A 20356-nucleotide genomic window follows, 5' to 3' on the forward strand; every position below is an offset into this window, starting at 1 on the left:
TATTACAGGGGTCATAGAGAAGAATCATGTAGGCCAATTGATGTCCTCGAGCTGACTGAACTTCGGGCACGCAATCGCACATTTAACGGTGCTTACCGCCGTACCGCCATTGCTGCCCTTGGGTACGCACTAACGACCCTCCGACTGTTTGATTCGCGTTTTCTTCGAAGTAAGCCTGTTATCTTATTGTCCTTGACCTCTTTTATAATGCCGTCACCTTGTCCTCCCTCCATTGCCCACAATATCGGACAAAGTTGGTATTCTCTATCTCGTTCTCTCCATTCTCCTTTTCACTCTCGGGTTCATTCGCGATCGAAATTCACGACATGACTTTTCCGACGGATCAAAAACTAGCGCTCTTTATGATCAGGCGCTCCCTACTCTCGGGCAGGAAGACAGACGAGAATATGGTCGCCCATTCATAACTGCTGGACGTGATGTTGTTGCTGTTGGTGCACTCGTGATGATAGTGGAAATCCTGTTGCTTGTGTTTGTACTTCAAGTGTAACTCTTCTCTCCGTGCGGGAAAACATCATGTTGGGTATGGTGCGATGATTTACCTTGCTAGCCCCATCTGAGCTAATTTCTATGCAGCTATCTATTCATATCCGCACTGAGGAATGCAGATCCCTCGATACGTCATTTAGTGTCGATGTACTACAACCACTGTACGAAACTCAATCACATCTTCAAGGCGGTTTCCAGGCATTAACCACTGATACATTTGCGAATTGTACTGCTTTTGCGTTCCTCAGTTGGGACCTTTAGCAAACACAGTTGCCAAACTCAAATATTCATGTTAGAAACCACACACAACTTGAATAATACTGTAAGTATATAACCTAGTCCTAAGGCCTCGCGGCACAGCCGACAAGCTTATTGTATCATTAATGAGATGACTACGTTGGTATATTGAGCCGACTCGATACTGGGCGACACGGCTGAAATGATTCGAAGCACACCATGCCCACAAGGATCAAAAGGTGAAAGAGAAGACGACAAACAACTTCGAAGATGATACCTGGAGAGTATTTGTCTAAAGAGAAATTGCAATAGGTATAATATTAGACAACTCCATTCCAGTCACCATAGACAACCATCAAAATTCCATGACTATCAACTATGAGTCCACTTGACTTGTGTAATACAGACCTCAGAAAGCTGTGATCGCGAGACCTGCAGCACCCAAGATAGCACTGACGAGCAACGATACATCGGCATTTATTGACCGGGGACTGCCACTCATAAGGCCACCGGAAAGGCCGCCCGCGGCCTGCACAGCGCCACTCAAGAAGCCGCTTGGGCAAGTTGACGTGGCGGCATTGTAAAGAGCAGACTGACCACGGAGCAGTAAGCTGTTGTTCAGACCTGGGGCATAAGGGAGACTGGACTCGAACGTGATGTATGACGTGAGAATGTTGCGTGTGCAAGTGGTGCAGAGTTGAGTCGAATTCATTGTGGAATCAAGGAAGAGGAACACGAGATTGGTATCCTGGAATGTCGTGGTGTTGGGAATAAGTGCAGTGGTGGAGTTGCTAACGTCCCGACGTGCAGAAGCCCCGCTGTTAGATGTAGTATATAGGTATTGTTGCAACGCCTGTTGTTTGTTGGGGGTCACCAAAGCCACATTTCCAACAGCAGAACTACTGGATGTGGTGTTTAACTGCGTGACACAGTATTGACCGTTGTCAGACTTCGAGCATACGGCTTCTCTGAGTGGCGTCAAGACATAGAGAACATCATAAGTCCTGAGGACATCGGTATTGAGATTCGTCGTGAGTTCTGCGGAGCATGCCGAGTAGTAGGACATCAATTGAGAGCGAACAGTGCTGTCGGGGCATGCATTGAACGCAGATTCCGAGCAGAGGTTGCTCAATACAGTGTTAATAAGGCTTGTGGTGATGTTGCTCGAGTTGACCCCCGGTGCGAACGCAGATGTCGCAGATGTGATTGGGGTTGTGCAGGAGGAGAAACTGCTGTTGCTGTTCAAACTAGCTAAATAGTCTGAACAACCTTGACTGATTCCTGAAGGAATGTAAGGATTGGAACTGGAGGACTGGTTTCGGAACAGTGTCGTTAGTCTAGCAATCAATGGTTTCACTAAACTTGATACTTACAGACTGTGCCAAAGAAGCAGTAATAAATAATGAGAGAATAGCAAATGACTTCATTGCAAGGTGGGTATGATATATATCAACGAGTGGAAGGGTTGTTTGCAGTCGATGGCGACGATGGCGACGAGGTTTCTGTTGTGAAAGAAAACAATCATGGAAAAATATCATTTCTGATTTATAAACAAAGCCAAATACATAATACACGTGGTTTGCTCCAATAGCCTGCTAGCAACGGTTTGATCAAAAACATGCGCTTATTATGATATCCTGGGATTGTCGAATACGAACATGGCTTCAGGAACTTATATCACCCTCAGCACCCTTCATTCAAATCCAGCATGCTGCCGTCGCTTGTCCCGGATTTATGCAGGCGGACTATCCCTGCATATGCGGCCCGCGCCTTTTTAATGTACCTTTGGTCCCCAGTATGGATGCGGGGGATACAGGGACGAATCGGGGCCTATCGAGGCACTGCTCTGGTTGTTCTTTCACCTTATCTGTTGGTCTTTACGAGTATGGGTGTACCAAACTGTTTACCTCGGTACCTGGCCAAATCCAAGATGCATCTGTTCCACCCGAGTCTCACTCCACAGATCAGTTCAAGTTGGCTGATCGGTCCGCAACTTGGTATCGCACACTTACAGGAGCATACAATAATTTTCTCGTGAGTCGTGATAGAACTTACCTATATGTGATCGAATCTTGTACACACCTGCCGGTAGCCCACGCGGTTGCATGGGACCCATCACGAATGTCCTACCTGAAGTATGCACTTTTGATTCCTTCTCACACCCTAGGGTTAGTGATAAAGATTCCTGGTACAGAAGGCTGTTCTCTCCCTGTTCCAGGAAAAACCTACTAGTACGGACATGAAAGAGTCTACATTCTACTCCAGTAAGTCTATCGCCGCTTAACCTCGCCTGGCTGATGTGTGTCACTTCAGGATCCGCACTGTCGTGCTGACCCCGCTTCTGTTCACATACCCCAAACCTATCTGGATTCTTGTTCAGTTAAGTTACTTCTGCAGACAAATACATGACATGTACATACAAGGAAAGCACTTTGAGAGTACCAGGACGCTCGGATTGGATCGTACACGTTACAGCAAGTCCTGAAACTCCGCTCAGTTCAAGTTGCAAATCCTCTTATCTGCACATGCGGCAAGGCCAAGCTGATATTCCACCGGCAAGGGTTCAAATCTCCACAATGCGGTAAGCACCGAGTGTGTCCCATAATTGCTTATCGTGATGACCACTTTTTTTCCGCCTTATTCCATCTAGTATCCATCAGGGCTCTCTTGGCTTTGATGATCCCAGTCGTAGGCGGGTTTGCTCCGCCGGCAAGAGCGCTGACCAGTCTGCATAACATCAAATTTGGTGTAAAGCAATATCGTCTCACCAACAATTGTTTTCCATGCTCAAGATCATATTTGTGGTAGGAACAAGAGTCAACAGCACCAGCGTGTCGGTTGGCCACAACCATTTCGAGGTCGAGTATCGTCAAATAGATCACTGAAGTCATCCACATCCAGATCCATTTCGATCATAATCACTCATTTCCGTCGAGGGTGCTGCATATCGTCACCACTGTCGCCAGTCTGATATCGGGAGCTCATTTTAATAACACGTAACTGCTCAGCAGACCACACCTTTTTGTTCTTGAACGAACAGATGACCTCCCGGGTGGGCGAAATACATAACGCAGAAGAATTATTGGAAATAAATTGGAAATCGTGGAAGCTATAATCTGTCCAGCTGAGAGGATTAGCGCAAATCGTGACTGTATATCATCATGGTGCCACAAAGGTCTAGTCCGTTGAAGAAGCCGGAACTCGGAGATTGGCGTACTTGTTATATGTTCGGCACCATGAACTCGAGGAACAGAAGACCATCATTCGGATTGATACGCGACATCAATTCTCGCAAAGCCTCGCAACCAACGTGAACCTTGTCGTGGTGTCGGGCACCCTGGTGATCTTCGGCAATGCTTATGTAATGGATTTCACAGTCTAATAGTCAGCCAATGAAAATCGTTTATCGTTTAGACAATTCACCAATAGAAAGCCCAGCATTCGGGTACAACCAAGAAGCAAGAAATGACATATTATGCCAGCTGGATATGTTAAGATTCTTATCAAAGTTCATGCACATGTTCCAACACCCAGGTACAAGAGGCAAGAAATTCTGAGCACTGACTCAACCAGGAACTCTCATTGGTGGAAAGGCCTCGGTCATGACTCAATATTGTTTCCGGTGCTAGCACGAAAACGACGCGTCATAATGTTGTCGGCTTTGCTGGTTCATCAGTAGAAGATCAGGGACCAAAAGTCCAGAACTTCAGGAGCTCCGACAGAGGGAAGTTCTGTCCACGCTCCTTCCCACAATTTGCACGGACTTCTGCGTTATCTTCCAAAATAAGAATTACAATGTATTTTGCAAAAAGTTTCGCCTACAGTGCACAGTAATGGGAAGGCGGATCATCCACCTTGGTCAGGCTGAAAATGCCTCGTAAGCTCTCACGTTCAGACACACTAAAAGAGGACCATCGTCCGACAAAGGAACATCTGTTATGGATGTAACCTTCAAAGATCCAAGTCCCACGTCCTTCGTCACCCGAGTATTTCTGCACGAAAAATACGTCATAAGAACGTGAAAAATACGTCGAGCGAAACTGGACTAACTGGTTTTCTCGTCAGCGTGACAAGTCCGTCAGATAAGCGGATTCTCCCAAAGAAGATAAATGCACCCCAGGTGGCTTCCAATCTGCGTGGAGTCTAAAACGAATGCGTGAATAATCCCCTAAACTCTTTGATGACCAACACGCACTTCACCAGTAATCACGACATCCAGGGCATGCCGTGGGTCCCTGTATTTGTCGGAAATATCGGTTGGGCGAAAAAGTTCATATCGATGTTTTGATGAACCTGTGGCGTCTGAAAATTCATTTGCTGTCTGAGGTGGGAAGGTATGACAATCGTGTCAACAACATTGAAGAGCAGTGAGAACCATACGCACAGCGACTCCTTCACAATCATTCATGGATAAATGTTTGAACGCTGACTCTCCGAAATCACCATTCTGCGGAACGCTGGGCAATGGTATGCATGGTGTGAAGCAGAGGTGTTCCTCAAGCCGGCATTGGATGGGATGCCTGGACACGAAATCAGGGGAAACCGTGGGATCCCATTTCTGTGAAGGACATCGACAAAATGATGTCGGTGATGTCTATGGAGATTTTAGCCGAGCTCTCGAAGCCATAGACCATCCGCCTACCCTGTGAAATACATCATCAATTAGGACTAGTAAATGATATCAGGCACTTACATGTATGTGCCTTCCCAAGTTCCACTTAGCAATCCAATGCACGACCGAAGTTCCCAAGTGTCATCCGGTAACCCCAGGCGGTGGGCAATACGATAGAACTCTTCATCATGGGCGAGACTTCTTGATGCCCGCATCTTCCTTCCCGCGCGATCCGCAAAGGGTTCACGGGAGGGTTGTTGATGACCCGAATCAGCGACAAGAGGAGTCCTTCTCCTTGTGACGGCAAAGAAGTCCTCTATAGTAGGACCATCATGTTCCGTGGGGCGCGAAATCGTTTGAGTTTGTGGCAAATGTTTGGGCACTTGTAGAGCTATCGCCTCCTTCAGTGCGAAAGTTAGGAAGATTGACGCGGAAAGAAGGTTGGGGGCGGTTAGCGTGTATTCCCGAGTGTAAATCGGGGAAACCAGCGCCCGGTAATTATTTTTGACACAAACGTCGGGCATTATTTCTGGTCCTCGGCTGTACGATCCGTCGATTGATAAAGGACATTGTCTCGCCCCACCGTTCACATGGAGCGAAGGAACCTAAAATGATGTCAGTGATGGTTTAATATATGGGTGCAGTCACTTCAAATCACATTTGACGACCCTGTGACAAAAGGCCTTAGTTCCGAAAGCGTCTGACTGCGTTCCTCCGACGGCATATCGACAATAAACTCTGGACGATGTCATTAAATCAGGAACGCATGTATGCTAGAAAAGTGTGTTATGCCTTACTGTGAGACCAAACCAAACAAGCGACAGAAATAGCTAACGCGGGAGCTGTGTCGTCACGAAGGACCCCTTGCTGGCCAAGGCAACGTTTCAACAGCATACGTATATATTGCGCGATGCCGGCAGAGTGGAGTTGAGATTCGTTCATCCCATCGCTTTCCAACAGCATTAGGTAGATTGTCCAGAGGTCAGGAAGGATGCTGTGATCGGCAACATGGCGATGCTGGATGCGGCGAAGCACCGCACATCGACGCTGTAACTCCAATGCCAGGTTCGTAGTCGTAGGCGGTGCTAGCTTGTTGCGACGGTGATGAGCGACCAGATCAAACCTACTGCGAAACACCCGCGCGTAAAGCTGGGGGCAAGATTTCAGAGAGAGGGCGTCATGCAGGTTGCGGCTACATAGAAGTAACTGAAGAACAGCACCAAGGCCAGTGAACGGTGCGGAAGCAACAGTGAAGAAAGCTATCTGGGATAGAACATCGACAGGGATTGATTCGAGGCGAGGAAGCATCATACTAGCTGTGTAGAATCATAAGTGCAAGCCCGTTTTAAACTAGAAAGCAGGCGAGTGGCGGAGTGCCGTTCAAGCAATGAGATCGCCGCGCGAACTAAGCGGAGGTTTGCTTTTCTCATTGAGAAAATTGGAACGTCTGAAAGAGAGGTAAACACACGTTCTCCAGATCAGATCTTGATTGTAATCGTGGCTACATACCCGTGTGCCTGGTTGGGTTCATATATCCGTCTTCACAGCAAGTGCTATCGGAAGCGCATCGTAATTCTTGGCCAAATAGTTTCCACATCTAGCACTGGGCAATATATGTGGCGTTGATTGCGCAACTGCTGTCCTAGTAGCTATCGCCTAGACTAGTACTGCTGAATCAGGGCCAACCGCCAAAGTTGAACGTGTACATCACTTCAAATTTGAGTGCAAAGCAAGAAGGCGGATAGCTTCTGCTGCGACGCCATCACGCAGTAAATGACTGCTCAGTACTCAGTGGATCCACCATATTTTGTGGGACATCCTTTGAGCTTCCAGTATCTGACACGAGGGCAAGAGAGCGCCGTCGACGGTCGTCGCTGCCAAAGCAACTTGCCCAAGCACGGAGATGAACAATCCAGAATCGTTGTTGTCAGATGGCAACAAGTGTTCCGAGCATCGAACTACTCCAATGGTGCATTGGCATTATGATAACGGTCAAATGGCGGTGGCAAAACGCATTTCCTAAGGTGCACCAAGAAAGGCAACATAAGTTTGCACTGCTTTGCGCATTCCCCATCTGTTTGAAGTTAACCTTGTCCACTGACTGATCTAGCGTGACAACCACTCACAAAGTTGTGCGTGGGTGAAGCGAAATGTGAACGTTTGAACCCACAGTGCGCAGCAGCTATTCTTTCTGTATGTAAATGACCCGAAATTTACAATCAATGCTGATGCGTGTCTTATACATGCGGCAGGCCAATACTGTGCAGTGTCAGTGTCATGAGTAAGTCAACTTATCATACAGTTAGGACTTTGCCTTGCAGGGAGCATGTAATGTGTGGGTCCGTTTAATTGACACTGGCACATTCATCGCGCACATTAACAATGATCATATCGCACGAAACCTTCACATTTCCTATAATGATGCTTCTTAACACAGCTTACAAAATCTCGCTCATCAACACCCGGTTTAATTACAGTTCTTTGGGAAGAAGTTAGGTATCAGCCATCATGCAAGATGCAGGAGAATGCTTACTCTGCATGGCAGCAATGTCGGAACTCTGGACGTAGTCATCGAATTCAGCAACCTTCTCCTGTAGGTCATCCAAGGAAACAAGTTCATCCTCTGTTCCAAAAAGTCATGATCCCTTCGTCAATATGATGACGAATGATAACTGACCAACAACCACAGTGATTTGGAGCTTTTTGATGCCATAGCCGACAGCGACTAGTTTGCTGGCACCCCAAACAAGACCTTCCTGCTCAATAGAACGTACGGAGTCCTCAAGTGCTTGCATATCGGTTTCATCATCCCAAGGTTTGACCTCCAAGGTCACAACAGACTATTGAAGAGCAGCCGTCATAAGCACCTCGATATTAAGCAAGAAATGAAACAAACCTTCGCGGCTGCTTTGGGCTTATTGGCTTTCTTGGCATTGTAGGCGGCAACACGCTCTGCTTTGAGCCTCTCTGCCTCTGCGTCGTCTTCTTCATCATCATCGGCAAAAAGATCGACCTCGTCTTCATCAGCAGCAGCAGCAGGGACCGGAGCCGATGCCGATTGAACAAAGGCCTCCCCAGCCCTACTTGTGCCAGGTAACGTTGCATGCTCCGCAGCATAAGACTTGATGTGAGAGTACCATCTGGCAGAATGCGGGTACTGCGGTAGCTCAGGTGCTGTGAGCAAGTTGTAAACGTGAACGTCTGCTTGAGAAGGCGTGTACCTGGAGTCAAGATATTTAGCTAAATATAACATCATAACGAGCCAAAGGAAATCAGAAGGCTAGGTAAAGAGTTATCGGCATATCTGAGCAGCGGTGTCTAGTCGCTTCTTGGAAACACGGACCATAGCATAGTGATCATCACGAGAAAAGCAATGTTAGAAGGATGGAAGATGACTCACCCCTCGATGTAAGACCTGGTACTTAGGTGTTGCTCAAGGGCGTTGAGGTTCAAAGACATCTTTATCTTTATCGTCAAGATTGGTTGAGTAGAATAAATCGAGAAGTTTAAAATTTAAAGTTTTTTGCGACGCCTCTTTAGGGCAGGCCCAGTGACTTGTTCGAACAATTCCGAGTCGGACACGGCTCACTACAACGACTCTTTACGTGCGGGATACTACAAGCTATCGTTGGCGATCTATCGAATGCGAATCTCACAATAGCCCGAACCTGCAGTTGACCCGAGGTGATTTTTTCCATATGAGGTTGCAGTTTGTTGACTTCCTCGACTTTTCACCAATGCGGCTAAGCGCCAAGCGTCGGTACGTCTTATTTGTACTCCCATCGTGTGTGATGCAATTGATAACCAATTCTTTTACATTGTAACCCCATATTTTACAGAACCGAACCCTTTCGCCACCGTATGGGTTCCTGTGGATTAACATATGAACTTTCTATCACGGCGTAGAAAGATCTGCGTGCACCAACATGCTTTTGGCATAGTCATAGCGCTTCGGTACCGGAGAAGATCAACCCCATTGGTTCAACTCCGTGGCTTCCAAGTGGCCTTGGTTCTGAAACGAGTTTCAAGACGATATGACGCTATTGATTATGAAACTAATGACACAAGGCAAGTGATTCTTTACTCCTCTTTTATCAAGTGGTTGCTTATTTCATGCAATGAGTAGTAATTGAGCGGCGGAAAAGCTTGCTCCATATGATGCAAAGCTATTATTCTGACCTCATTGCGAACTCTCGCTAATTCTTTCGTGAGTACTTGTCAAAGCAGTGGTAGACTGATATATAGTTGCTCATATTGTATGCCGGAACAGGAAATGTCAATTGTTGGTGATAATGTCACGCTTCATACAGTACTGTCCGAGTCCGTCCCGGTGCGTAAGGCGGAAATTGGTTGATCAAAGTTTGTTTATGGAATTCCGCTTGATCACGATATCTTTGCTCTGTAAGTCTTAGTCCTAACACGACATTTCTACCTCGCTTTCGATTAAAATATATAGTGACTCGTTCTGGTCGTGCACCAAGGCCGTCTTCCCCGCGATGTGGGCCCTTCGCTATTTTGATATTGAATTCCTCGCCTGAAACTCGCATGTTATGCGCTTCCGCTCCTCGGGTATTCATTTGATGGCCGCCGGGGTACATGTCAATAACTTCCATCCGTTCTTGACACCTATTACACCCTTGCACTTCGATTAATGATTTTGATAATGGAGTGATGTGAATGACATTATATTTATTATGAGATCAAGGGTTTGCAAGCGGTCTGACGCGCGTTGGTGTCGGCATCCTATGTTGAGACCTGTAACGATTGGAAGCTGCGGGTGACCACCGTGAGCGTCGCGATCATCCTGCAAAATTGCCTCATGAATGGCCAAGGTCTCCAATCCATGTTCCTCCAAGCGTAGTTTTGCACATTACTTCACTTCATGTCACCCCGTTGGAATGACCGCAGCACCGTGACGTCAAATACCATTTGCTGTACTTCTAGCTCGTACAGGAAAATTGACTGTGGTGTGGAACGTGTGGCAGGGATGCCGTTAAGGCTGAAGCCCTGGATAGCATTCGGGCACAATCTTCTGTGATTCGCGCTCGACAAGCGTTCGTTGAGGACCAAGCAGGTGCCCCTGTCACGGTTGCCTAACGTATATAAGGCTAAAGCCCACTGCCATTGCGACTCGGATGCATTGACATGGATAAAGGTGTCGCGCGGGTTTCCGAAGTCGTCGGGATTACTAGAACCCTGGAATGACCATCAGGAGTCGTGTGAACGAGTCTTGACTCGTCTGCATGTTTTCATGAGGCCTTGAGGGAAAACGTAATGTGTGAAGGGTGACTAGGATGGCAACCATTGCGTTTGGCGAGTTATGAGAGGCGTATATAACCACATCTTGATATCAAGCAGGAGGTCATCAGATCTGATTCTGACATGAGAATCACAGGAGTGTTTGATACGCTGATACGATAAAGACTTTCGTAAGCCGCACGTTTAGAGTACTTCTGCATCCTTGAGAGATCCCACAGTACAGCATTTGCTTTTTTCGTCTCCCCTACGGGATAAATTACTCGAGTGGGCATAGTATAAAGCTTATCATGGCGGGAGCTTCATACACACGCCTACCGATGAAGGCGCTGAGACACCTACTTATCACCTCGGAATTTGGCCGGTATATCGATGAAGAAATTATGCCATTTGATTCACGATCAGATGCGGCGGCTGTCACTTGTGAAACGTGCTCAGACAAGAGCATTTTATCCGATACTACGGCGGGAAGCATGTTGTACGTGCACTGTCGGAAAGTCGCGAATTGCACTAAGGCTTTGGACCAAAACCTTGCGTCGTGTCCGGTAGTCGTCCCGCGGAAGTACTAGAAATAGTTAAGTTAAGTCCTAGACTCAAAGACCCTGTTATGGAACATAAAGTTAACATCTTAACAAAGAATAGAAAAGGAAAGCGCTCGAACTCACAGCCATGGTCGTGAACGTTGACAAAACGTAGCAAGAACGGAAGGGTTCATCATATTGTCCAGCCATGTCTGGTTGGGAATCACCACATTCTTACGTGCAACTTCTTCGTGAGGTAATGGCGGATTATCCCATTCAACATATTGTCTAACGGTGTCTTGAAGGTTAAGATGGGCATCAAGAAGTCCTGACACAAGTCACGGTGTTGATACTGATGCTGTTATTGGCCCAGACTATAATTCCGTTTGCCATTCGGCATCAGTGTATCATAGTCATGCATTAACGATGGCAGAAGGGGTCACGGACTTTTACCGGGCGGAGGGCCACGAATGCGGCAGAGCAGCAGTGTGCCTATGAGGGTATGGATTCTTGCCATGAAGAGTGTAAAAGCCCAGTTGAATTCTTGCAGCAAATGCGTCGTGAGTCGGTCTACCCAACCTTTGCTGGCATCACAGTACTTGCACACTTGCATCTGCACTGACAGGAGGACGTTGAGAATACGGCAGAATTTGTTGGGTGGAGCTATGGAAGTAATGGGGTGCGGAAAACGACGGGATAGCAAATTAAAACTCTGGCCTGACTCGATCAGTGCAGGGTGGGTTGTGTTACAGAGTGCTATCAGATCTGAGAGCATTCTGTAGCAAATTGCGTTTCCCTGATATGATAGCCAATTGCAAGACGTCCTACTCGGAATGTTCGAACCGATATGTCAACCCCGCGAGGCGCATTCCAGGCCAGACTCACTTAGTAGAGGGCCTGAAAACTGAACCGAATAACTTCAAAGCTTCCTCCAGGCCAAATCGACTCATCGCGTAAAAGTTCGTGCGCCGACTAAAACGGCAGAGGTTAATCACTCAAGCAATTTGACCCTTTTGCTGTAGCTCCGAATGTGTTTCTAGTAACCGAGAACCTCAAATGGCCGCCTGCACTGAGACTACTAGTGCGTATTATCGTGTATTATCGCACATTGTAGACTGAGAGCTTTACTCTGTCAGAACTTAATTCGCGGGCTTGCCACTAAACCCCATGGGGGGAATTCATGCTCACTAAGCATAGCTATGTAATAGGCATCAGCTTGAGTGCTGCTGCTTCGAGGATCTTCGGAACTCGGCCTTCGCACAAGGATGTCCAGGTCCAAGGTACCCGCAGACAAAATTGTTTGATCAGGCCGCAAGCACTACGTTATTATAATCGGGCACGGCGCCACTGCTATGGGTCCGAAAAGGCATGAGGTAAGTTGTTTTGTTACTTTCGCTTGTGCAATTACGCCTACCAATGTGCCATGCTCAGGCGGCCTATCCTATCACCGCCTCCTTCGATCAGTTCACGTGTAGGAGCTAGACCAGATCTTGTGATATTCAACGACAGAAATTTGGTTCCTACCCGTATGAAGACAATTAAATCAGTAAGTCCAGTCTAAAAGGTTTGCAGCCTAATACCTGATATTATTTTATCGAATTCGAAGGAAGTATCCGAGATAATTAATTGACGCGACCCATGACATTGCCGCGCATATCGTGATCTCTTTGTGCGTGGTGTACGTTCTTCATCACCAAAGTTTGATCTCAGATTCGTTTTTCCTATTTAGGTAATATTCATCCCACTAACATGGCGCGCATTTCGGATATAACCGATGAGTTGGTCAGGTATCGACAATATTGACGTCCTTGAAATGAGCGGGTTACTTTCGCCTTCCAATGATATCAGTGACCGTGCTATAGCTTCTTCACGGAGCGCGCTTACGATCTTGTTCGCGTAAGAACACCATGTCGATCTATACCCTTCCCAGCAATAATTCGCAAGTCGCCGTTTTGCTCAAAAGCAAAGTCATTCCTCGAGTTCCGTTCCTCCTCGAGCATGCCTGCCTCTCTTATCACGACCCCTGCTGAGCTTCTAGAACGAATCGTCCTTATCGCAGCTTGCCAGCATCCACAAGGCCCACCAAGTATCTTGCGTTCCCTACGATTAACGTGCCGCATGTCTAACAATGCCCTTTCATCAAACTCACATATGTACTTCTTGTTATTCAAGGACAGATTTTCCCCTTGGCGGCATTTCACGGCCGTTCAGCCTACAGTTGACAACATAGAGCATGAGCTGAGAAAACGTTTTCGAGCACTTCAACGCATTCGGCGTGGTGATATTACTGATCCTGACATTCTGGAGTCACTTTCCACCATCTATATTATGATACTGGAGGATGATGGTCGGAACTGGGACCAGTTGCTTTGGGCTCGACTTCCCATTTTCATGACGCGCTTTCTTCGGGAGCGCTTAATGGTGGGTGCCGAGACTAACAACGGCTGGCCTACAGAGAATGAAGTCAATGTCTTGGCAGTTTCCATCTTCTGGTTGATGACCTGCTCAGGTCAGTAATCACCCGCAGCTGTCATTTATGTGATCGTCACGCTTCCTCAGAGTCTATATGTAATGAAACCGATGAACTCAGGAGAGAGTTCGTGCAACTCCTATCACCATACTCCTTTGCCGGGTTTCGAGTTCGTTCTCTATCAGTTATGCTTGCTATGTTCTCATAACGCTTTTTCTAGTATCCATGTTTCACTGGGCTGGAGTACGATTTCTGTGCTGCAGAAAACTCTCCTAAACATGTTGTTACACCTGCTCATGGGACACACTCTCCCATTCGTCTACTTTCGACCACTATATGCTACTTTGGACGACAAGTACCTTTCGATCTTCCACCACTTGCTCCATACGCTATTCTCATTCACTTCTCTCGTTTGGAGACTCTCCCTCTTATGATTCCTCCACACCTACCAGAGACTCGCGCAGAGGCCATCGCGAATGGTATTTCAGGGCCTACAAAGCAGGACATAGTATACTTTAATACTCATTGCAAAACTCACTTTCCGGGCACAATATACGGCAACCGCTTCGACACTCTGCTTAAGAGCCGGCGTCATGACCCTGATTGGACGCGTTCCATTCGTGATCCTCTCTATCGTTCCCCTTCTTCCTTACCTGGGCAATATATCCCTGGAACAATTTCCGGTCGCTGGCAGGGGTCTTTCATCGTTGAGTTTTTCTACCTGTTCATCTCTGACATGGACTAATATGAATAGGCCCCGTATTGTGATGTCTACAAGGATATGCTGTCATCTCCCTCTGCTCCGTCACCTTTTCCGACGTTTGGTCGATTCCCGCTTTATGTTACCTTCAGAGAGCTTTACTGTTACTCTCCATCAATTCCCCTTCCCTTGGGGGGCAATGACGCATTTGAAAATGCTTTTTTGCCAATCGGTTGCCGGTGGCATGAGACCGAGGCTAGTCTTTTCATTGGTTCCAGAGCAAATGTTGATATTTTTAACAGGCAGGGATTGAATTTAATGGAGAAAACGCGTCGTTCAAAGCCTATTATTCTCCGCCGAGGCAAGAGCACCTCGAAATTGGCTTTGTTGGAGGCACTACCGGCGCGTCGAAGTCAAGTGCGCATGGTGCTTTTGATGTCATCATTACAGGAGCGGTGTGTGCCATAGAATGCTTCCTATATCATATCTAATTCTTTCAACAGACGGAGGAACCATACACAGCTGCCTGGGGTGGCTACCGTTATATAGGACGGATACGACCCTCAGATGGTCTGATCGTTCTGCTCCGTGAACCAGTAAGGAAAGCCACTCTGCTATCTTTTCTACGCTCAAGAAGTATGTAGCTGAACCCTCAGATGGTTGAACTTGGACGAGCGTTATTCAGAGGTTACAGTACGTTAAGACAAATTCACATAACTGTTGTGTGGCTGACAAGGTCGCGTTAGTTATCTCCTCTCGCAATTTTGTGGGTCGCTGGAGACGTGCGTCCACCGGCGTTCATCCCCCTGAATGGGAGTCGATATTCAGTTTGTGCAAAGATGTGTCATGGGAATAGTGTCAATGTGATTTGCGCTCTCCGGAGTCCTTAATCGTGTATATCGACTTAATACCTATTAGTATATAAATACAAATACATGCTCGCAGCCGAGTTATTGGGTTAACTTCACCTGTCAAGGAAAGACTATGTGAGACATCCCGACGGCGGCCCGGTAGGACATACTAGTATATACACAGCAACTTAACATTAACTCCACAGTATTTTTCAAAACAATCTACCCTCACTGCCACTACCAACATCATGTCTACTCAAGCCGTCACATTCGATTGGCTCCCTCAGGAAGTGATGGAGAACATTGCTTTCTTCGCAGCAACTACGACAGATGTAGGACCTCCCTCCGACCTGCTCCCTTTACTTCTAAGCTGCAGGAGCATATACCGTGCCTTATCGCTTGACGCAAATCTACATCTTTGCGCACGCATATTCGAGTATAAATTCGACCTCAATGCCGCCGTTCGCCGCCTGGGCCAGCAAATCGCCACGCCCGATGTCTTATCGAAGGAGTTGCGCAAGAGATTTGTTTACCTGAAGCGAATACGGGCGCGGACAGATTCTCGAATCTACGTACAAAACATGTCGCATTCGCCGATGATGAGCGAGTTGCTTTGGATGGCCTACCTAATGATGCTTGAAAATGACGGAAAGAATGTCAAGCAACTAAGGGAATACGCAGGGATGGAGCAATGGTTGATGGATTATTGGTTTGATGACCAGGGTGCATCGCTTGCCTCGAAGACGCTTGTGGAAGATGAGTGGCCGCTGGAGAATGAGCACAATTCTCTGGCAATGTGGTTGTTTTGGTTATTTCTCAGACCCGGTACGTCGTATGGGCACATCTCCGCCCTTGCACTACGACCTAACCCTCATTTCACAGATCGTTTCCAGCGTACCGAAAAGAACTATCGGACTTTTGCAACCGTTTTGAAACCGACTGCTTTAGCAGCCAACAAGGTGTGCCCTTATTTCTACCTCCATGCACCTGCTGATAATTCAGTATAATATATGCCATACCCCATGGGAGAACTTCGTCCCCAGGTCCTGTTTGCTTGAGCCTACGTGCATAAATCACTATTCTAATTCATATCGACTGACTCCACCGACGATGGCTATACCTGCAATCCTCTCTTACCTCAGCTTGGTGGGTCCACTTGTATGTCCAACAAGGGTTGCCTACAAAGGACCATGTACACCGAACGGCTTTTCAACCTCTCTGAATCAGAGTCTTGAGTGGGAAGCTGATTGGCAGAGGTGTATAAATCTCGCTAAAAACCCTCTCACCAGCCAATTCTCGGGTGCATATAAAGTCGGCAGTTTACAAGGTGTGTGGGAAGGCATATTTACGGTATGTTGATTCATAACGCGAGCCTGAAACCCTCCATTGAACAAGGTATCTTTAGTACACAGAATTCACTACCTATGCTGCGCTTCTGTCTGGACGCCCCCCTTCAATCCTTCATAATTGTATGGTTGCACAGCATCGTCAAACATGGAAGCTGCGAGAGTATTACTTAACTGTCTCGAGGGGCGCTGATGGCCTTGCCGGCAGCGCAAAATCACCATCGCTGAGCTCGGGTGATCCGCTTAAAGCATTTTTTCCGTCTGGCATCCGTATTCACGAGCACTCGGGCGGTGCAGAGGTACACGAACCCGGGAAAACGGTTCCACTTTCCTATAGGCAGCCGTCGGTTTGTGGCGTGGAAGCCGAAGGCTTCAAGAGCATTGAGATCCAAGATATTATCGTCGTAGGAGAGGTTATTAATGATTTACTTATCTTGAACTGTTCTGATTTTTTGCCCAGGGCCATTCTGCTTGGGGTCAGTTCAATCTTATGGGTAGGGTACGACCTTGCGACGGTTTTGTCACTCTTTTGAAGGAATATGTGGGTCTACTCGATTCATATAATGTATCATGCATGAATTCCTCCTTTTATCAGGTCGCAGGGGATCGAGGTCAATGGCTTTATCGGGGCTATCTGGTTGGTGGAATCAACGGGAACCTCTCCGGGCGCTGGCGAGACACGCTCAGTCTCCCTGATGCCAATGGTTATGAGGGCTGTTTCGTGATGAGTAGGCGGAGATGACGGAATCATATACTGATTACTGGATGTAAATTCAGTCCATCGACATCTTTACCTTCTTCTAGGTTTGAGCCAGAGCGTGCATCTGGCCTAGGCTAGTCTTACGACGAGGTTTGCTGGTAGTCTGACTATTGAGTGACGGCGTGATGATCTTGGGTGAAATGACAGGAGGGAGTCTGATTCATGATCTATGGACGAGTAGGTAGGGTAGAATATTATGTATGTATTAGTGCTATAAAATTAGTTGAATAGGTCCTGAAGTAGAGAGATTGAAGGATGCGGCAGATGATCCAGGCAAGTGGGTTGAGGTCTAGGACTGCGAGGATGATGGAATTACTGGCAGATGTCTTGTCAAAAGCCGCATGTCAACGTGCAGTCAGTTATCAAATATTTGCACTCACATATTAGGTCTGAGACTTGGGTGGTATGCTACACGGAATGTTAGACAATGCTGGCAAAATTAGGGGCCTGAAATAGAGTAAGAATAAATGAGATAAATTAGACCATCACACATATGATGAGTGGCGTATTCCCGGTGACATCTTGTAACCAGTTAAAGATGTCAGCCATCGTGCGGGATCGAGCGTAGATGATCCTCGCCAGAGGGGTGTGTGCCTGGTAATTGTCAGCTACGACGATGAAGTGTCCCCCCTTGCAAAAAGCGACTGCGTAAATAAAAATCACAAGTACAAGATCACCAGGAAGACGTACTTAGCGGCCACGACATTTGGAGCAAGGCAAGGTATATTTCGTGTCCTCTGATACTCGAGGGGATGGACAAGGTCGTCCACTCATGCCCCTAGAGCAAGGCTCGAGTACGTAGAATCGTACCTGGTGGAGCGTACAGAAATATGCTTGAGAGATACACATCGTTAATATTTTTGCGAGGAGGAATGGGGTGGACTCGAGACTCACTGCGCACTTAAAAGCAGAGACCATGATGGCAAAGCACTGACGACGAATTGAGATAATTATCTCTTCGGGGAAGATATAAAACAGACAATATTTGGACTCACAGGGCGGTGAAGCAAAGCAACAGGCTTCGGTGGCGTCGGTTGAGTGCTTGTCGGAAATCCTAGGGAAAACAACACAAGACATCCACCTACCATAGTTCTGGCTTATATACAGGTTGCGCTGGATTGATTGTGTCTGTTGAATGGGATAAATCAACTTGACGAACAAAGCGACCCGAGACGGTCAAAGCGAAATTATTTCAGTGGGAAGTACTTTCCTGATCTCTCATGCTTGAAAACTTCAGTATTGAAGATTGAAGGTGAAGATTGAAGATCGTCTCGAAGCGGACGTAATCAGTATCAAGTACCGCCACGTGCTTCATCTATCATCCATTTAGGGAAAGCACTAGTATTAACCACCATATCGATCATCATGGAGCACAGCAAGAAAGAACGTGTTTTGCTCTCTTGAGGTCAGCGGTATGGAGTATGCGAGTGTAGGTCCAACTTTTACGCCACATGTTTTGCATAACTGAGTCACGCCACATGTAGAAGGATCTCACCATTCGCAAACTCAGACGAACAACCGATTTCAAAAATCTCACTTTCCGTATAGGCGGCTATAGCGAACATGATCTAGGGCGCTTCTATCATCTGTGGAAGAACGGAGAGGTCCTATCTGTTCAGGCAGAACCATACCGCCGTCCTGGCATTGACTATTCTCAATCATCCTCCGAGTCGACTCGGGATGTTGATTCATCTGACAAAGAGGCATATTTTTACCTGCAAGAAGTCCTGCAGACGATGCTTGATAATCTGCAGTTCGGTACCGAGAACAATTGGGCGCATATTGTGAGGCAAAAGGTGAGAGCTACTGAAATCATCCTCCACTCGTAATTCACAAGTAATCACCAAGGACAATACCTACAGCCTGATCTACACTAGAAAGGAGTTTGTTCGTCTGAAGTGCCCGGTTTGGACGAAGAAGGTAAACTTGGATGATATAGAAATTACTCGCATAGTGGACTGCGCGTTATGGGAGGGAATACACGAAGGTCTTGTAGCGTAATGCCTTCTTGATCATGATTCTCATACCTCCTCATACAGGGATGGAAGTCGACCTCTTCATGGGCGTACACGCACTTTGGTCTCATTTTGTCGCTGCGGAGAGTCTTGGGCACAAGCTCATGAACGAGGCTGGTGTCAGCCATTACACCTTCAGACTACTCGCCCACGTCTACAAGAGTGGAATGATCATTGGTGTCATGTGTGAGCCCATTGTTGGACGTAAGCTGAAGTTATACTCGATATCGTCGTTCGCGCTCATTTTGTACAGGTCGCGTGTGTCCTACCGACCGTGCTGCTGTTTTCGCAGCAGTAGCTGATATCCAGAGACACGGAATCTTATTGGGATCTCTTCTCCCTCACGATATCCTCATCACTGACGAAGGCGTTCGCTTCCTGAATATATCTTGTGTTCAATTTTACAAGGACCACGACCAGCTAGCGGCCGAGGCCGAAACATCTCACTGGGCTGAATTGGCGCAGACCTTTGGATCAGGAATGATAGCACCCCACACCCCACTTGGTTCTAGAGCCCGTGACGCCTTATCCTACGTTATACCTCGCCTGCCTTCCCCTGGGCGTCCAGTTTACACCACTCCCGAGCTGGCCATGATGCGGTTTGTTTGGTCAGTGATGACATCGCCGGGAGAGTACGCTCGTTCAGACGTTCTGCCACTGCTCAAGTTCAGAGATCAGCAGGGGAAAGGGAGATCTACTCTCGCCGATGATCCAAAGCACAGAAGACGTGCAAAGATTAGTCGCAAAGCACTAATCGCACCTCTTGATTGCTCGGAACCGGGGGATCGCTTTGAAGAACTTGACCCTGTTACTGATGAACCCTACAATCCGAAGTGTCGTTCTTCGCCACGCACCCCGTATGAGCGGCCGAAAAAGAAGCTTCTTCTTCCAAGGGACGATGAATGATCTATGAGTCACAACCCCCAGAACGCATGTCGGTGGATCAATTCACGCTCCATCTGGGAGGGTCTAGAACCACACCATATTCACCTTAACATTTGATCTCGAGGAAATTATTTAATCTGTTCATGCTTTGCTGCTTTCTAAGCAGCTCTGGGATGAAGCGTTGATTCAACCGCTA

The 20356-nt window shown here is 47.2% G+C and overlaps 9 protein-coding genes across 9 annotated transcripts; 6 read left to right on the forward strand and 3 right to left on the reverse strand.

Annotated features, from left to right (window-relative positions):
• Positions 1–3: 3 nt before the first annotated feature.
• EDB93DRAFT_1083769 (uncharacterized protein) lies at positions 4–508 on the forward strand (the record flags this gene model as incomplete). The annotated part of the gene is made up of 2 exons (XM_041445784.1): positions 4–169; positions 255–508. Coding segments are annotated over 2 exons (420 nt in total), but the record flags the coding sequence as incomplete, so codon positions are not given.
• Positions 509–1153: 645 nt separating this feature from the next.
• Positions 1154–2171, reverse strand: EDB93DRAFT_1240115 (uncharacterized protein; the record flags this gene model as incomplete). The annotated part of the gene is made up of 2 exons (XM_041451717.1): positions 1154–2056; positions 2118–2171. 2 exons carry the CDS (start codon positions 2169–2171, stop codon positions 1154–1156), a joined length of 957 nt encoding a protein of 318 aa, XP_041308534.1.
• Positions 2172–2316: 145 nt separating this feature from the next.
• On the forward strand, positions 2317–3164 carry EDB93DRAFT_316371 (uncharacterized protein). Its single transcript, XM_041456058.1, has one exon. It carries the CDS (start codon positions 2374–2376, stop codon positions 2974–2976), a length of 603 nt encoding a protein of 200 aa, XP_041308535.1. The 5' UTR covers positions 2317–2373; the 3' UTR covers positions 2977–3164.
• A 1398-nt stretch (positions 3165–4562) lies between these two features.
• Positions 4563–6664, reverse strand: EDB93DRAFT_1083635 (uncharacterized protein; the record flags this gene model as incomplete). Its single annotated transcript, XM_041445773.1, has 8 exons — positions 4563–4736; positions 4795–4887; positions 4940–5061; positions 5143–5338; positions 5376–5382; positions 5438–5961; positions 6015–6094; positions 6154–6664. 8 exons carry the CDS (start codon positions 6662–6664, stop codon positions 4563–4565), a joined length of 1707 nt encoding a protein of 568 aa, XP_041308536.1.
• A 1075-nt stretch (positions 6665–7739) lies between these two features.
• On the reverse strand, positions 7740–8822 carry EDB93DRAFT_1140617 (uncharacterized protein). Its single transcript, XM_041449281.1, has 4 exons — positions 8757–8822; positions 8253–8577; positions 8034–8196; positions 7740–7979 (listed from the first exon to the last, which is right to left on the reverse strand). Exons 1-4 carry the CDS (start codon positions 8813–8815, stop codon positions 7849–7851), a joined length of 678 nt encoding a protein of 225 aa, XP_041308537.1. The 5' UTR covers positions 8816–8822; the 3' UTR covers positions 7740–7848.
• A 2519-nt stretch (positions 8823–11341) lies between these two features.
• On the forward strand, positions 11342–12615 carry EDB93DRAFT_1103248 (uncharacterized protein; the record flags this gene model as incomplete). The annotated part of the gene is made up of 8 exons (XM_041447286.1): positions 11342–11389; positions 11547–11693; positions 11730–11869; positions 11916–12086; positions 12174–12214; positions 12342–12413; positions 12442–12506; positions 12565–12615. 8 exons carry the CDS (start codon positions 11342–11344, stop codon positions 12613–12615), a joined length of 735 nt encoding a protein of 244 aa, XP_041308538.1.
• Positions 12616–13131: 516 nt separating this feature from the next.
• Positions 13132–15159, forward strand: EDB93DRAFT_1083671 (uncharacterized protein; the record flags this gene model as incomplete). Its single annotated transcript, XM_041445776.1, has 8 exons — positions 13132–13642; positions 13693–13772; positions 13824–14309; positions 14358–14562; positions 14610–14758; positions 14807–14899; positions 14948–14996; positions 15050–15159. The coding sequence occupies 8 exons, from the start codon at positions 13132–13134 to the stop codon at positions 15157–15159; spliced, it is 1683 nt and encodes a 560-aa protein (XP_041308539.1).
• Positions 15160–15279: 120 nt separating this feature from the next.
• Positions 15280–17603, forward strand: EDB93DRAFT_316413 (uncharacterized protein). The gene is made up of 6 exons (XM_041456059.1): positions 15280–15979; positions 16037–16113; positions 16157–16504; positions 16560–16913; positions 16961–17041; positions 17096–17603. Exons 1-6 carry the CDS (start codon positions 15403–15405, stop codon positions 17240–17242), a joined length of 1584 nt encoding a protein of 527 aa, XP_041308540.1. The 5' UTR covers positions 15280–15402; the 3' UTR covers positions 17243–17603.
• Positions 17604–18575: 972 nt separating this feature from the next.
• Positions 18576–20181, forward strand: EDB93DRAFT_1276796 (uncharacterized protein; the record flags this gene model as incomplete). The annotated part of the gene is made up of 5 exons (XM_041454411.1): positions 18576–18689; positions 18745–19056; positions 19109–19247; positions 19300–19479; positions 19529–20181. Exons 1-5 carry the CDS (start codon positions 18675–18677, stop codon positions 20179–20181), a joined length of 1299 nt encoding a protein of 432 aa, XP_041308541.1. The 5' UTR covers positions 18576–18674.
• Between the last annotated feature and the right edge of the window lie 175 nt (positions 20182–20356).

Source organism: Suillus bovinus (genome assembly GCF_016758785.1).
Source record: "Suillus bovinus strain UH-Sbo-P2 chromosome Unknown EDB93scaffold_21, whole genome shotgun sequence".
Classification (NCBI taxonomy): domain Eukaryota; kingdom Fungi; phylum Basidiomycota; class Agaricomycetes; order Boletales; family Suillaceae; genus Suillus; species Suillus bovinus.

Excerpts from the sequence above, each read along its gene's own strand:
- EDB93DRAFT_316413 (XM_041456059.1), top strand. The coding sequence starts at position 15,403 with ATGTCTACTCAAGCCGTCACATTCGATTGGCTCCCTCAGGAAGTGATG. Across the intron at positions 16,114-16,156 it reads CTGCTTTAGCAGCCAACAAG|TATAATATATGCCATACCCC; the intron begins GTGTGCCCTTAT and ends CTGATAATTCAG. Across the intron at positions 17,042-17,095 it reads TCACTCTTTTGAAGGAATAT|GTCGCAGGGGATCGAGGTCA; the intron begins GTGGGTCTACTC and ends TCCTTTTATCAG.
- EDB93DRAFT_316371 (XM_041456058.1), top strand. The coding sequence starts at position 2,374 with ATGATATCCTGGGATTGTCGAATACGAACATGGCTTCAGGAACTTATA.
- EDB93DRAFT_1140617 (XM_041449281.1), bottom strand. The coding sequence starts at position 8,815 with ATGTCTTTGAACCTCAACGCCCTTGAGCAACACCTAAGTACCAGGTCT. Across the intron at positions 8,578-8,756 it reads ACCAGGTCTTACATCGAGGG|GTACACGCCTTCTCAAGCAG; the intron begins GTGAGTCATCTT and ends TCTTGACTCCAG. Across the intron at positions 7,980-8,033 it reads CCAAATCACTGTGGTTGTTG|AGGATGAACTTGTTTCCTTG; the intron begins GTCAGTTATCAT and ends TTTTTGGAACAG.